The sequence below is a fragment of the Sceloporus occidentalis genome, unplaced genomic scaffold, assembly GCF_023333645.1.
Source record: "Sceloporus occidentalis isolate IW3139 unplaced genomic scaffold, rSceOcc1.0.p SCAF_121, whole genome shotgun sequence".
NCBI classification, from domain to species: Eukaryota; Metazoa; Chordata; class Lepidosauria; order Squamata; family Phrynosomatidae; genus Sceloporus; species Sceloporus occidentalis.
Window position 1 is genome coordinate 1,331,064 of NW_028317101.1, and position 16,955 is coordinate 1,348,018.

At 37.1% G+C, this 16,955-nt stretch overlaps 1 protein-coding gene across 1 annotated transcript in view; it reads left to right on the top strand.

Annotated features, from left to right (window-relative positions):
• The first annotated feature begins 1,220 nt into the window (after positions 1-1,220).
• ATP13A4 (ATPase 13A4) overlaps positions 1,221-16,955 on the top strand; it is a 32,190-nt gene continuing 16,455 nt past the window's right edge. The window contains exons 1-13 of the mRNA XM_089498475.1: positions 1,221-1,283; positions 5,984-6,157; positions 6,997-7,131; positions 9,354-9,424; positions 10,460-10,540; positions 10,687-10,756; positions 11,070-11,204; positions 12,662-12,734; positions 14,005-14,133; positions 14,769-14,939; positions 15,657-15,814; positions 16,188-16,376; positions 16,615-16,676. Coding sequence (XP_089354601.1) covers positions 1,221-1,283; positions 5,984-6,157; positions 6,997-7,131; positions 9,354-9,424; positions 10,460-10,540; positions 10,687-10,756; positions 11,070-11,204; positions 12,662-12,734; positions 14,005-14,133; positions 14,769-14,939; positions 15,657-15,814; positions 16,188-16,376; positions 16,615-16,676 — 1,511 coding nt within the window. The remainder of the gene's footprint in view (positions 1,284-5,983; positions 6,158-6,996; positions 7,132-9,353; positions 9,425-10,459; positions 10,541-10,686; positions 10,757-11,069; positions 11,205-12,661; positions 12,735-14,004; positions 14,134-14,768; positions 14,940-15,656; positions 15,815-16,187; positions 16,377-16,614; positions 16,677-16,955) is intronic.

Consider the following 16,955-nt stretch of genomic DNA (forward strand, 5'->3'; position numbering starts at 1 on the left):
TATCAAAGTAAAGAGGCAAGCCATAGGTTTTTTATAATTAATTTAGGTTTGCCAGATGCTGCGATAGTTCCCTTTTAAGGGTAGGTTGTATAACATGTTTAATTAAAGTCCATCAGCAACAACAGGGTGGAGAACCAGTAGGTTCTCTGCTCTCATCTTTACTCCGTACATAGTAAGAAATCATTATAGTAAATAAAAAATAATACTAAAAGAAATTGGACATGTCAGACCCTCTATTCATGCGTTAGTCAGCTAGGGAGTTTTGGGTGTTATGTATAAGGAGCAGCTATTATTTTGACCATATAAATGGTTTGCTTTAAATAGCATTAAGTTAATATTTTGGGAATGGTAATGTTATGAGTGGTATAATTGGGTGGGAGGATGAGCGTATTAGGAAAAATCAGGGATATCACAAGTTAAATGGGGTTACCAAATGGCCCAGATATAAAAACAATGTGTTCTAAAGGCACAATGTCTGATCTGGGAACTGCACATGCGAAGGTACCAATAAACAAGTGCTGCAACACCTGATAAGCGAGACATTAGCTGGTTGGATAAAGTCAAGTTCTAGGCCTGCTGGCAGGTATGAGATGGCTGATGCGTGTTTAATGGGAATTTTGAGTAGAGGGGTTTTCCATCACCTTTACCCCACCTTTGATTTTTGTGTGGATCATGTATTGAGATATTTGGTGGATTCATTGTGCATAAAGTGTAATGTGTTTAAAGTCTTTTATTCAAATCATAGAAGAGTGGTGTCATTGGCAAAATAATAAGAAATTACCTCTTATTTATTTTAAAGTTTGCCACAAGCCGTATGTCTACTAGTAGTCAAATTACACCTCTGCACGTACCTATAGTGGACATGATTACAACACCTGGCTGTATCAGAAAGAGGAGTCTACCTTTGCCAATGTACATACAATTCTCAGGAGTAATTAACAGGGCTACAATACCTGGCTCTGCTAGAAAGGGCTTTGGCATTTTGGGAATGTCCATGAACTTCTAGAAACACCTAAAGGGTTACCTTCCTGACTTCATTAGAAGGAGGAGTCTCTTTTAATTCCTTCACAGAAAAAAGCAGGGACATGCTTCTGTGACTATCCTGGGCTGTGTGCACCTGGTATTTCCAAGCGAGACGGATTACTGAAATATCATACCAACAGGATTACTAGACACACAATAAACAGTAGTCAGTCCTCTTACTTTTTTATGTGGGATTGATGGGTGAAACATATAGGGAAGGACACCGTGCCCTGCTCAATAAAGGAGAGGAAAATGAGATGGTAAGTGGCTAAACTATCCAAAAATCTCAATACATTTTAAACAATTTCAGTGTTGGTCTTGTATGGAAAGATATTGCTTTGTATTTTGCTCTCCTCCAAGATGAAGTCAAACAGTAGAATGTATTAACATCATTTGTTATGAAAAATGAGTTTAGAATTTTAGCATGCTATAATAGCACCTAGTTTGGGATTCCAAAGTATGAAGTTTTGAGCCATCCTTTTGGGTCTGCTCACTAAAGGGAGAGTTTGCACATTTTGAAAGACCAAGCATGGTGAGCTTCTGTTGCATGAAGCGCATGGATGGCCCTGTATAATAAAGGGTGAAATCCAGGGACAGACTACAGGAGAAAGGCAGCACTGGGACTTTAAGGACAGTGGCGGCTAAATGATATGTGGCTGCACACCCATTTTGCCAGATGGTGAAGTTGCCACTTTGACCATTTAAAACCTGACACCTATTAATTGTAAATGCTGCCTTTCAGCTATAGTTTTTATAGGTTTTATTTGTGTATGTAGTTCCTACTTGTCTGTCATTCCAAAATGTATTACTTCTAGATGAACAGATCAGAGTTAAAAGAATGCGGTAGATGTTGTTTTTAACTAGTTTCAGATAAATGTATTCTAATATTTACCTTGGGGGTGTATTCACTAAAACTGACGTTTTTCTGAGAGTTTCAGTTTTCCCTCACTTATTTGACATTATGAATGTGCAGCTTCTGCAAGGAGAGCCTGGTTAAGACTTGCTAAAAGTCATCTCAATTATTTAACCATGTATCAAAAGGTCGACGTCAGCCTTTCTTGCCATATGTAATGAAATCGACAAGTTGAAACCTAAAATCTCTGCAACTGCAACTTGTCTGCAACTGCTGGCTTTAGTGCATAAAGTTGTAGTCTTCTGGCTTGGGTCTTGATATCTCCAACTCTATGCAGCATATCTTATCTATACAAGAAGGCAAATGAAGCCAAAACTTAAAGAGCAGATCTTGTGAAAAGTGGTACGATGGTTGCTTTTGAGGAGCGCTTCATGTTTATCATTTTTGGCCCATTGTTGCTCATCATAAATATGACCCCCAGTCTTCCCACGTTTGACTTAATACCAACTGTTTCTTGGTTGCATGAAAACAATTGGTATTTATTTAGTAAGCATTTAAACCTATTATCCATTGCTATAGCAACCACATTTCTGGGCTTAAGACTTTTCTTTTCAGTCTTTGAAGTGCATTTTTTTTCATTAGGCAGCAAAATAAAAATCTTTTTTATGAAGCAATTCTAGTGTTGGTGCAAACTTGAGTACCTATTTACCTTCTGCAAACAGATTAGACCTGTTCTAGAACTTTTAGAAGAATGAAGCTCCCCTGGCAAAGAATAGACTGCACACACATGGCCTTAAATGTTCCAATAAACCACCCGCATTCTCTTAGGATTGCTCAATAATATTCTGGATGGTTAAAAATATGTTAATCACTCAGGTTACAGAACACCTTAATTGTGCATACGGATTAATATGTATGAAGAAAATTGCTAGCTTTTAAACATCATGTATAAATTATCAGTCACAGATGCAATATAGATGATAATTTAGTAATTTTTTATGTATAATGTATTTATACATTAGCGGTACTACATCTTATTGCACAATTATATGCTGTTTGGGTTTCACGGATATTTTTTGCCGTGTTCAGCAACATATTCCGGCCTAGCCTCCACTTATTTTTTTTTTTTTTAATAAACTGATGTAATTATGGCTTAGTAGACCCCCCAAAAAAACCTTTATAACCTACCCCACTCTTCCACATATATTTGACTTCACGCAGGGCTCCATGAAATACCCACTTCAGTGTATACCGTAACACACAAAAAGGTCATTTTTAAAATGAATCAAAATACTCTGTAATAAGTGGTGAGCAAGCAGATTAAAATTGGAGAGTATGTTTAAAACTAAACATACGTATTGTATTGTGCAAAAGTACATTTACTGTATCTGTTATTATTATTTGCTAATAATTAGAACCCTGGGTGGTCTGGATTATATCAAAGCTTCTTAAGAAACGTCTGTAGCAGGAATTTTCACAATAATATTTCCGAACATAAGCTTTCGAGACTTCAGAGATCTTCAGATGTAGGACCTTGAAGTTTGTGAGAGTCTACCTTTTACTCTCTGAATACGCTAGCAGTCTGAAAAGTATCACTAATAGCTATAGATCCTATTTTCTCAGGGACAAATGTGGCAATATTCACAGATGTAGGAAGCAGGGGTGGTGGGGGGGGGCAAACTCCTTAAAAAAAAATTATTGGGAAGTTCTAAAGCAGCCTCCATGGTATACATACATTCTCTCTCTAAAACATATACATGCATATGTGCAGTCTTTCTCCCCAATCCCTGAACCAGCCTTGGACTATACATTCCGAGATCTTATGGTTTTCCTGCTTCATGACAATATTTCTATCCGAACACACCAGGTACAAAAGAACAGTATAATGATCTTTTAGAAAATATAGCTTATTCTTTGAGAAGGTTAACAAGACAGATTAGCCGTCGTTAGGTAGCCAGACATGCATTTAAGCTTTTAATTAAAGTTCTTAAATATTTAGCTGATTCCGCTTTTTAACTATGACTATATCTGTAGGTTTATAGTTGTCAAACTGTATTATTATGTAATGTAGCCAATTCTGTGTGTAAACATTTTTTCCATTATAATAGTCAGTTTATGGAATACCCAAAACCTTTTAAAAAAAACAATTAAGTAATATTTTTCGTTATTCATATTTTTTTTCAGGGGATGCTTAATTCTTGTGTTTAGTGGTATGTGGTTGTGGAAAGACTGAAATAAAAGAATAAGATGAAAGGTCTATTTTTTTTAATTTTTTTTGTCCAATATGCAAGAGAGCTCAATTAATGAATAGCATCTTAAACCGTTTTTGCGTGACCCCCATGTATGCTTTCCTGTGGTCTCTACCTTGCCTGTAAAAAAATAAATCTACGTGACAGATGAGCGTTTTTAATTTAAGCGTTTGAGGGAATGTTAAATACTATATTCAACTGTATTCTGGCTTAAAAATGTCTGAAGGTTTAGGAAACAAGTGGAATTGGTTATATTGCAAAAATAATAATTAAAATCCAAAAAGGACCATTGGGGAACTGTGTTCATATTTCAAGGTGTGTTTGTGACCAAAAACAAACAGGTGACCATACAGATAATCTAATTTCTAATGACTTAAATACAAATCCATCTGTACATTTTTTTCCATATGTGGGTTGAACTAAGATTCCTCTTTTCCTTGTTTGATGTAACAACACAAATTGTATATCCTTTTGACCATAGAAGCATGCTAAAAATAATCGAGAGTGCTGGTATGTAGAAAATAAAAAAATCTTTTTTTGCTAATTTCCTCTACACATTAGGTGCCCTGATGAACAATGACCAAATTTATGTTCAACAACTTCCCTGATTACACACATACCCCACATAGATATTTTTTATGTTCTGGAAGGAAGAAGATGGACTATCTGTTGGGTATACTAGAAGGGCTGAATGGGTCTTCTCTGCCGTTGCTTTCTACGTTTCTATCTCCATTTGGTGCACTTGTGCAAGGATTGCCCCTATGTGGCAATATGTGTTCCATCTGATCTCCAGCCCCTTCTCAATCAGAGTGCAGCCCACCCCCAAGGTGTTCATGATGGAAAAAATAACGGCCAAATTGTGAGACAAAATGCTCAGGCTTTTTGGGAGACGTGTCTGACACTAAGATCACCACGAAAGTTGTTTTCCGCATTCGTACAACTATAGAGCTCTCATCTTGTTCTGTTCTTATCGCTTTTCCTACTGTTTCCACTTCTCTCTGGTTTAATTTTCCTCAAGTTTCAGTTTATGTAGATACAAAATGGTGTAAGTTAGAGATCTGCGAGATATTATGACAGTATGTTTTAAACATACCCACCAATATCATTCAAGCTCTCCACATAAAAAGAATTGCTACCATACAGCCACATGTGTTGATCAAACTCCAACATAAACTATGGACATATATCTTTATAGGTGCTTGAAATGTTTTTACAACCATGCGTATATATGTCATTGTCAAATCTAAATATTAAATGCTTTTTTTGTCCTAATTTGTCAACTATACTATTTTTGACAGCAAGGTTTGGGCATGTAAGTGATACTTGTAACAGTTGCACAATGCAAAACTCGATAAATTATGTTGCTCTAATTCAGGTTCTCAATTTTTTTTTTATTATAAATAACACTATTTGCTCAGTTTCATTCCCATACATGTATTGTTCATTTGTTTTCTTTAAGATAGGAAAATTGTATTTACCACAATGCTTAGAAAGATGCCATGTTTTTTTATATCTGCATTTTCTTAGATTATCTGTCTTAAGCAAAAAAATAATGTTAATATGTGCTGTAATGTCTCTGCAGTAACCTCTTGATGCACCGCCCTACTTAGCCCTGGATAACCTTGCCTAAAACTCCTGCACAGCCACTGCAATTTACTCTGTCATTTCCAATACAAGTCAAGTACTCCATACCCGTCTTTTTACTGTTTTATTCGTGATTAGCAATTACAAAGTGTTTTAAATCCAAACTCGAAGCTAAGTTTAACAAGGCCCTTGAAAAAACCCATATAGGCTCAAGTGCAGCTCTGAAATGTATTGTATATTACTGTACTCAACTTGCCTATTATTTGGTTTATAGGACATATTTGGATTCAGGAGGCACCGATGCAAAGAAATCTTGTGCTTTCTTGGATATGTTTTCTCTCTTGGTTTCTTCTGGCTTATACTATACTGGAAGCCAGAATGGCATGTGTGTGCTAACTGTGTTCCATGTTCCTTGGAAGATGCCAATGTTGTACTGCTCAGAAGTACGGTAAGTAACATTATTTTGTTCAGGTCTGGCGTAAACCTGATATAAGGAACAATGAAAGCCGAAGACAGTGGGAGATTTTAAGCATAGGATAGGCATGATGATAATCTAAACATAAAACACAGCCAAGGATGAAGTACTGTTTGAAGTTTTACAGCAGACAGCACCAAGTTCAATATTAAATAAACCATATAGTCCATAGAGCTGACCTTTTTTTTTTACCTCCCAATTTATTGAAAATGATTAGTACATTGTTTTCTTTTTATTTGTACATTTTGTTCCAGGTATGTCTAATTTATGTAAATTGCATTGTACAATCGGTCTATACATAAATTTTAAGAACCTAAAAGTTTAAGAACTTGTCTTACTTGTGAAACCTGTAAAGCCAACAAGTTAGACATTTTGCAATTATCTTTTGAGTTTTTGTACTTAAAACAAAAAAGTGTTTTCTAATACACACACAAAAAAGGGACTGCAAATTACAATTGTCCTATGGTGCAGATGTTGTAGGGAGTCATGGGGCTCACAAAAGTACCGTACCTAGAAGTACATTGATTGAAATGTAGTATTTCTCTGGTATCGGGAACATTTAAAAGACATAAATGGCAAAACACGTTCATCTTTCATTTTGAAACAAACCTGTCTCACCTATTTCTGCTCCCGTCATTTGTTTGCTTAATGTATTTAGAAGAATAAGAACCTTGTTTACATGGCCTTACAGAAGGAAAATAAGCTTACGAAGAAACTTGGCCATTTTACAGAAGCAAACAATTATGAGACACTTTTTTTTTATTTTTTTTATTTTTTAAGATTGATGCTGCAATTAATTTTATCTTTTGTAGGATCAATTTAAAGAGCATACCTGGAAGAAGGTACTGTGGATCCAGTTATCAGAGACAAAGTACAGGTCCTATGCCTCGGTCACTAAAGATATAGATTCAGTCATTAACAGAGCTGTGAAAAAGCCACAACTTCATGTAAGTAAATGCTTTTACATGGAAGCACGGTATGCTGTCACCTATATAGCACTCCTCTTTTGTGTGTGCTTTGCTACCTAAGCACTTAGTCAGTGGATCATCTCTGCTTTAAAATCTAGAATTTTACTTATCTTTCATGGCTTTGTAGAGTTTTTACACAGAGATTAGTTGGGACGGTGATCTGTCCCTAGGCTTTACATTTAGAACACTGTTCTCAAACACAATTAGAATTTCTATTCTTGTAGAACGACTATTCATGAAGCTACAGTATGTGTCATTTAATAATATTTTATCATTTAATAAAGTCTTATTAACTTAAGCTGTACTTACAATGTTGATACTCTAGATAATTTTGTTTATTCTTCAAAAAATGGAATACCTTTAGTTCTAGATACTTTAGATACTATCAATATGGTAATACATTTATTATTGTTTGTAGACATATTCTATAATTGTCATTGTTTTCTTGCAAAAAAACACTTTTGTTGGTATAATTTGCCAGATCTCCAACTAAGCACTTTAGAAGCCAATACAATGTCATGGAAGAACAAAGTTTGATACATTTAACATGGCAAGGGCAAGAGGGTCAGAAACACCTGTATGGATATACCGTATTGGCTCGGATATAGGCCGCACCCTAAAAGTTAGGTGCTTTTTTAATGAAAAAAGTTTCTGCCCCCCCCGAGATATGCTGCCACAAAGATGTACCCCCCAGAGATATGCTTCCACTCTACCCCCCCCAAGATATGCTGCCACTCTCCCCCCCGAGATATGCTGCCACTCTGTCCCCAAGATGTCCCCCCCCACCAGACTTACCGGTGCAGACTCCACGGGGTCTTGCGGGGCCGGCGGGGGACATCTACACATAACACCTGTTCAACTTCCAGTGCCGGCACTTCCACCGCACTTTTCCCCCCCACTTTAAGTCTTTAAAGTGGGGGTGCGGCCTATATTCGGGGTCTAACACCCGACGCCCGGGACATGTAGTCCCGGGCGCCGGGCAGGCAGCGGGGTTAAGATACAGATCCCCCGCAGCGGTGCAGGGGACCTGTATCCTACTCTCAGATGTGCCCAGACAGCCTCCCCTGCCAGCACTTCCCCCGCGGGAATTCCCGGGAAAGGGAGATTGTTAAAGCACATGGTGCAGACGTGCCGGCAGCGGAGGCTATTTGCGCTCATCGCCGCTGCCGGTGAACGTCTGCGCCATGCCCTTAGACAACCTCCCGTGCTGGCACTCCCCCCGTGGGAAGTGCTGGCAGGGGAGGCTGTCAGAGCGTATCAGAGAGTAGGATGCAGGTCCCCTGCACCGCTGCGGGGGATCTGTATCCTAACCCCGCTGCCTGCCCGGCGCCCGGGACTACTTGTCCCGGGCGTCGGGTGCTAGACCCCGAATATAGGCCGCACCCCGGCCTAGATTCAAGCCAGTACGGTACTTCGAAATGAGAAAATAAAACTGGAGGAATGATTGGAATTACGCAGTGGATTACAAAAAAAATTCGGCCTTGAACAAGATTTTTCTCCTCTTTTCGTCCTTATAGAAGAGCACCTGGATTGCAATTTGGTGGAATTACAATTAGCTCTCTGTATACCCCTAGCACTGTAAAGGTTAAGGTAGTTCAAGCTGTTTACAAGAATAGATGAAGGCAAGAATGATTTGTCATTACACTGCTTACCATGATGACTGTGAGACCGATATATATCTGTCTCTGATCATCTACCGGTATATGATACTCTAGATATTGCCCTGTTTCATAGTCGTGAACTCCTTACAGTGCCATATATGTGACAGTTGAATAGTTAGAGTTTTATTGCACAACATGCACAAGGTATATTCTGGAATCCCCAGGTAGATTACTGCCTAATGCTTCAGGACACTTAGTTACACCCTTTTATATGCATTTTAAACATGGCACAGACACTACCACCCCAAAAACTATATTGTCTGTAACTGTGACCTGTTCTTTCTCTGCACATTTCCTATTTTGTTCCCATTACACTAAACAGAATTCTTTCATTGTACAATTTTTTTTTTGTGCTTTAACATGATATGGAATTTGTTTGATGTGTAGTGGGTGTTATTATCCACTATGACACACTGTATAAAATTATTTTATTTATTCTGGGGGAACCTTGGTTACTGAATTAATTTTCCTTTTGTATAATTCTGTTGATTCCAATTACTATTTACATTTTGTATCACAAACCCTTTTCTTGTTACTTAGGCTCGATATATACAAGTGCAGAAGATACGGTACATTTGGGATGACTATACAAAACAATTCTCAAAAGCTGGGTAAGTATCTCATGCTTAAGTTATGTGTGTGAATTATTTATTTTTTACTATTATTCTATAAAATTTAAGAGTGAGTAAGTGGCCACTGGCGCAGCATGACCCAAGCCAAACCCCAGACTTGTCTTGTTGAGTGGTGATTGTGGAGGTGGTGTTTAAGTCGGCTTGCTGCTGGCTTAAACTGCTTCACAAACAGCATTGAGAGATGTTGGATTCAACCACAGCTATAAATAAACCTTCAGTGTCAACCATTCATGAGATGTATAGTTGGCCAAGTGTTTAACTGTATTTTTTAGATGTCAGTATAGCTGGCAGTATCCAATTGGCCATCTGGCACACCGGAAAAATGCCAGAGATACATACCCCAACAGACTGTGCCACATACCCCAACAGATTACGTGCTAGATATGCCCAGCTGCACACTACTTGAGCATCAAAACGAAGACTGTGTGTAGCTACAGTAGCCGTTGGTGGCTGCTGGCCTGAAAATGCCAGGGCTTCTACATCATCACCAGCCCAGTCCTTATGGCACTTACATGCAGGAAACAGATATTGTAATTGTAAAGGTGTTCCCACTTTACCTGTGAAACTCTACATACAGAAACCAAAACTAAAAAGTCAGATGATTCGAGCTCTTGTAGAAAACAACCCTTATTACCCTTTGCCAGAAAAATTAGTGTCGGCTCATTCGCACGCCGACAAAAGGGGGTGCATCACAGGAGCAAAAACATTGATGGAAAATACATTTCATGTCTAGCTATTGTTTCTTTGGTATAATTATGGCATATCGCCCCATTGTATACACTATGTACTGTGGACCTTGCCTATAGGTATTGCCGGCTGTGCCTGGGCAGATGTAACAGGGAAGAACTGATTTGTTGCATCTACATTTAAAGTCACTGAGCTCTTCAAATTATTTTGAAACAAAATTGAAACATTAATCAACACTTGATGCAAATAATGAAATAAAGTTCCTTTTCACTGGCAAGATGATTTTCAATGGTCAGCTCTACTTTATTTATTTTGTTTTTATTGCAGAATCCTAGAAGATCGCTATACGTGTAAATCTATACATGAAAACTTTGGTTCTGGTTTTACAAGAGAAGAACAGGATTTTAGGTAAGTGTGCCTGAGGGAAAATTGTTAAATATTAATGATGAGCTGGCGTTTTGTCAAAATGTAATGTATGTATGTATAATATATGCTAAAATAATCCAAAATAAACAAAGGTAGCTCATTAACTCTCCCAAAATGTATTCTTCCAGGAGACTTATCTGTGGAACTAATATCATTGATGTTGGAATTCCTCCAATCTGGAAGTTATTGTTTAAAGAAGTAAGATTACTCTGTATTATAAAAACATGTTATTGAGCATATTTTACAGTTTCAACAATCTATATGCTATGGTGATATTATTTTAGGTTTCCTATGAAACGTTTTCCAATCCTGTCCATTATATATTGGAAGAAAAGTACTCAAACTATATGTGTATGTATAATATAAACTTTTTTTTTTAAAAAAAATCTATGTACAATGAATGTAAATGGAACTTTCCACAATAAAAAATTTAGCTCTTGGTGTTATTTTTGTAGCACACATTAAGTTTGATATGAAGAATCCGAACTTTTTTTTCTTTTCTTTTCTTTAGGTCCTAAACCCCTTCTACGTTTTCCAGCTCTTCAGTGTATGTCTTTGGTTTGCAGAAGAATACATTGAATATTCCGTGGCAATCATAATTATGTCATTAATTTGTATAGCTTTGTCTGTCTATACATTAAGAATGGTACGTTTTTAAGTTTAACTCAATACATTTTCAACAATAATGTATAAAAATACATTATCAGCCATTATACCGTTAGTAAGGTGGTGGCAAAATAACTCATAAAGACTTGTTGCCTAAGATAAATCCCATCTTGGCTTAGCCCAGGGGTCCTTGTTCCTGGAGGTCACCTAGTTCTTTAACCTACCTCATGCAATTTTTTTTGTTCTATATCTAATGAGAAAACGTGCTAACGTGAAGCCTGGCTTTCTGTTGAGGTTCGCAGTTTGTGATTTGCTATTGAACGATACAAACAATAGATAATTTAAAAATGTATGTTGTATGTGCATTGGGGAAGCATCAGGTAGCACTCAACACTTTGCAGGGCATACTAGTCTGCTATTAGAACTTGAGTCATGTAGTTTGAATGAGGAAGCACTTTGATAAGGATAAATACAAATTCTATAATCTGTTCTGGCGTTGAATGTTGTTACTAAAGTCCCAAGGCAGTCACTCTTCTGATATAAGGTTACAAATCAATGACAGGGGATACTCTAAATTGGATCTGACCCAAAAAATGAACTCCTCTTCGAACAAAATGGGCAGGGAAACTGAGTTTTTAGGACAAATTGTGTTTTTCATCCAGCCCTTCCCTTAATCTCATGTCATGCTTGCATTAACCAAGCCTATTCTGCCCAATGCTCATAGTTCTGGTCAACACTCCAACCTCAATAGGAGATTAACTAGGGTGGATAAATAGATCTGCTCCGATTGTTTATATTCTTCCTGTGTCTCTTACTCGTATTATTATTCTATTAAATCAATGCTAATTTTTACTATTGCTCTAAAATGTTTTCATTGTGGGATCCCCTCCCCACTTTCATTTTAGATTATTATACTGGGATTTTTGGCAATGGCCCCCTCTGTATTTTACATCTTTTTAGCCTTATGTTCATCTGTTGTCTTTAGTTATACATCTTTAAACTATCATCATCATGCTTATTGATACCTTGATGCTATAAAGCTAGTCTTTGTCCTTATTGAAGCCCAAATCATAATCGGCAATTAAGTATGTTCTCAACGTTATATATGTATGTGTGTGTTTAGAACGTATTATATATATATAACTGTATATTTGGTTCCATGTTATGTGTCTTTTATGGACAGGCTGAATTCATTAGAGCACAATCCAATTATAATTTTACAACCTCAATACAAGAAAATACTACTGCTATAATGAAAAAAAGATTTGCTATTTGAGAGTCCGGAATTAATCGCTTGATAATGTGGCCCATCGCTTTTATTTGCAAATTTCCAGAAACGCATTTATTTAGGTACTGAGATTTGTCGAAATGTTGAGTTCATAAGATGTGTAATTAGCTTTATTTCCCCACAAAATGCTTCCTGATTCTGTAATATGCTGCTTACAGTGTTCAGCGTGCTTCTAACTCTCTACATAAAATTGCTTCCCCAATTTACAGCAATCAGTTAAACTTCACAGACTAGTTGAATCTCACAATAACATCATGGTTTCAGTTTATGGAAAAGAAACAGGTGAGTCGAGCTGACCCCCCCCCCCCCCAAAAAAAATAAAAATAAATTCCTCTCTCTTTATATTTATTACTATCTTGCTATATTAATGAAAAACTACAATTTGATAACACCAATATTGTATATGTTTCCTTCTGGGAACAGAAAAAACATGGATTCATTTGAATTACCATCATTTGTTTAAAGATAACGTTTACGGTCCCTGACATCCCCACTAAAAATAACTTATATTGAAGTACTGTGTGAGTACTTTTAATATACCGTACATTCTTTAAAAAGAAATGAAGCTTTAAACTCAATAGCAACAGCTGCCCTTCTACGCAGGGGTCTGATAATTGCCACCAATAAGCTACTTTCAGTGGGTGCTGTTCTGAATCCACAGCATTTGCAGAGCCTGCACTGAACCCTACTGGTGCAAGGAGATGTGTTCTGCGGAATACCTTCATGCATTTTCAAACGGGACCTTTCAGCTGTCATATTAAAGTGCAAAATGACTGGAATGTCCCTTTTAAGCAAAGCAGACCTGATTTTTTAATGTGAGAAATAACTTTACATGATATTAATCATTTTTTTTAGCAGTTTTGTGCCAATTTGTTGTTGGGACAACATAGATGACAATTGGTCCTAATACCTTTTATGATTATTGCTTTTCACCCAGTCTTTGCGGTTTGATGACTTCAAGGTAAAGACACAGCTGCATCACTTTTTTCCCCACAAAAAAGGACGGTTTAGTGAACTCGATGCAGTGTTTGTGATAAACCATACTTGTTCAGGCTCCCAAGTGGCACATTGGCAATGGGTAGAGTTCACATGTTCTAGGTGCATCTCCCTTTTGCCCACTTGGGTTTTCTGGAGAGTTATGGATTTTGCGGTATCCCTTCATTATTCCGGGCCAACACTAGCAAGTTTTTTCCAGTGTAAAGGGCTCATCTGGCCCCGTATAATGCATGGTTCAATGTGTAAGGAGGCTAGTTCAAAGAATACACAATAAGGTGAAGGAGCTGAGCCCCCACTGCCCTGCAAACTCTCCTGTCAATGCTCCGTTTAGTGAATAAACCCAATTGACATACTAGCCTGTTGGAGACCAACATATAATATCGTTGAAATAGGTAGGGCTTAACAAGACTGTGGAGAGTTCTTATGGAAGTACACCACAGAAGCTGGTATGACTTTTAAGGAACAGCCATTTGAATTGAGACAGTTGGCCCATTGTTGGCTTTTTAGCATATCAACGAACAATAACTATTTTCTTCCCATTTTGTGTTCCCTAAAGGTATTGTTGAGCAGGAATCCCGACACCTGGCTCCTGGCGACATTCTTGTTATAAAAAGAAACACAATACTGCCATGTGATGCGTTGCTTATCAGTGGCATGTGCATTGTGAATGAAAGCATGCTTACAGGTACTGCGTTTGTTGTGGAATTATTTTTTTTCGGTCTTAGTTGCTTGTGCATTTTGTTTTACTATTCCCTTTTCTACAATATCCGAGGTACGTGCACATCAGTGCATTAGTATTTAGTTTGCATGTTCATGGACCTGACCATTCTGATCCTCTTAATGCAAATTACAATGAACATCATCTCTGGGCAGGTGTGAAGTATGGCCAAATGTAAAAACCAAAGTATTTGTCTTAGAGGTTTGCCTAAAAGAAGCAAGTCATCTGTGGGGGGAGACATCTGTTATATGGCAGTTTGGCCAAGGTGGAAATATACACCTGTCGCTATTTTTAAATACAAATAATGTTTCATGTATAGGGAAACAAGTAGCCCACAAGTAGTAGGTAAAAAAACAAACCCTCTCTGGTCCTGCTATGTATTAACTAAACAGTATATGGATATAAATTGCATTTATAAAATGTATTTTATCTACCATATGTCAGATAGGCCTTGCTGATGGGCCACCTAAAGTGGGCAGTTGTTTATGGGCCAGTTGGAACTGTTATCTTAAAGAAATAATCACCTGTACTATTGTACACACTGTGTTATTCATTTGGTTCACCAAATAAATGAACTTGATATGTGATATCACTCTGATCAGGTGAAAGTATTCCAGTCACCAAGACTCCTTTGCCTAAGACTGATAATACTGAGCCATGGAAAGTTCACAGCGCACATGATTACAAAAGGCACATTCTCTTCTGTGGAACACAAGTCATCCAGACAAAGGCTTCTGATCGAAACCCGTTGAAGGCTGTTGTAATGAGAACAGGTGAGAACAATTTAAAGTGTTGGTAAAAAATTTGATACACCAATTTACTTGTACTTTAGGACAGTTACTTTAAAGGTGCCAGCTCTGTTATTCATGTAAAGCTGTACATGTGTTACTAGGCTTAACACTACATGTTTTATGGAAAAAATATGAAAAATGTTTATATAAACAGCAGATTCATCTGTTTTCTTGATAAGGTTTATTTTTTTAAAACAAAAGCTCATGCACATCAGTGTAACTTGCTTTCCAGATGTGGATATCAACCGAGTGATTAGCAAAGTACATCTATACATTGGTGTTTTATATCGCCAAGGCCTAGCTAGTCACAGCCACGTTTAAGCTCCTCTACAATAGGGCACCAAAAGCAGGATTAAGCACATCATTTTATGAATCCCCTCTTCAAAAGGATGATAAAGAGTGGAGTTTTTTTTTTATACCAAAGACCAACAAGTCAAGGTATGTAGTTCAGGCACTGGATATCCCCAAGAGCTTAAGCCTATCTGTAGGTCAACTCTGGTAAAGTGGTAACGTGTAATCAAAAGGGAAAACAAAATCCCTGGGCCCCAAATTGCTTTAAGGATATAATTTAGTACCTTTAGTACCTTCTGTAAAACTTGATGTCTGGTAGTCTACTTGTAGATAGGACTATTTAAGAATGACATAGGTAAATGTGATGAGTCAGATAATACACTATTAACATTCTTCTTTTACTGTCAGGTTTTAATACGGCCAAAGGGGATCTGGTACGGTCCATTCTCTTCCCCAAACCAGTGAACTACAAGATGTATAGAGATGCCTTGATATTTCTTTGTTGCCTCATTGGACTGGCCCTCATTGGGATGATCTTTGCAGTTTGTGTGTTTTCTCTAGCTGGGGTATGCAGACTTGTTTATGGTTATTCATCTTAAGATTATAAAATACAGTGGTTTTAATAATTATCTGGTTTATGGTTTCCTGGCAAAAGGTGACCAAATGTCTATCTTACAGAAACGCTGTTGATAATGGAAAGTTTGATTTTTTTTTTTCAATAATTAGAAACGCCCTTATCTTATTCTTAAAAAGTAAAAAAAAAAAAAAATGATAAAAAAGCAAATCTTAGGTCAACATAGAAATAAATGCATTCATTTTGCACATAGCCTTTGACCTGTTGGTCTTTTTATTTTTTTATTTTATTTAAGTGATATTCTTTATCTAAATGTATATTTTAGTTGATCTATCACACATACTTGTCTTATTCTGTTGATATAGACTCCAGCTGGGGAAGTGGTGAAAAAGGCCCTGGATGTGATTACTATTGCGGTTCCCCCAGCGCTCCCAGCTGCTCTTACAGCTGGAATCATTTATGCCCAGAAACGGCTTGAGAAAGCTGGCATCTTTTGTATCAGCCCCCAGAGGATCAACCTTTGTGGGGCACTAAACCTCTTCTGCTTTGATAAGGTAAGAAAAGATGTATCCTATTGTTAGTAGATTAAGAAGAAGTACACAGCATACGAAAGTATTGGTCAACTAGATTTTCATTGTCAACAGCAAATTATTTAAGATTATGTTGTGTATAATTTGGTAACTGTAAATAAGATTTTTTTTTAAATATATTTATAATTATTAAAATTAGTCATTCTAATTCTATACATTTATTTATGTTCATTCATCTTTGGCATTTTTGTTTTTATTTTAGACTGGAACTTTGACAGAAGATGGGATGGATCTTTGGGGAATAGTCCCTTCCAACGGATACCAGTAAGTTATTAAAACAATGCCACCTGAGTGGCACAAAAGGTACATGGGAGGTGCCATTTGGTCTGATGGATAGTCCGAGCCTGTTGAACACACATATATCTGATAAATACTGTTTTTTTCATAATGTATAGTGATGATAAGGAGTTGATTTGCAAAACTCCTGGGTTAGTGAATACATCCATTTGAATTGCATAGTATAGTAGGTTAAGAAATAACTTCAGTCCATCAAGTTCAACCTTTCACACATACCTAGTTCTAAAGTTGATCCAAAAGAAGGCA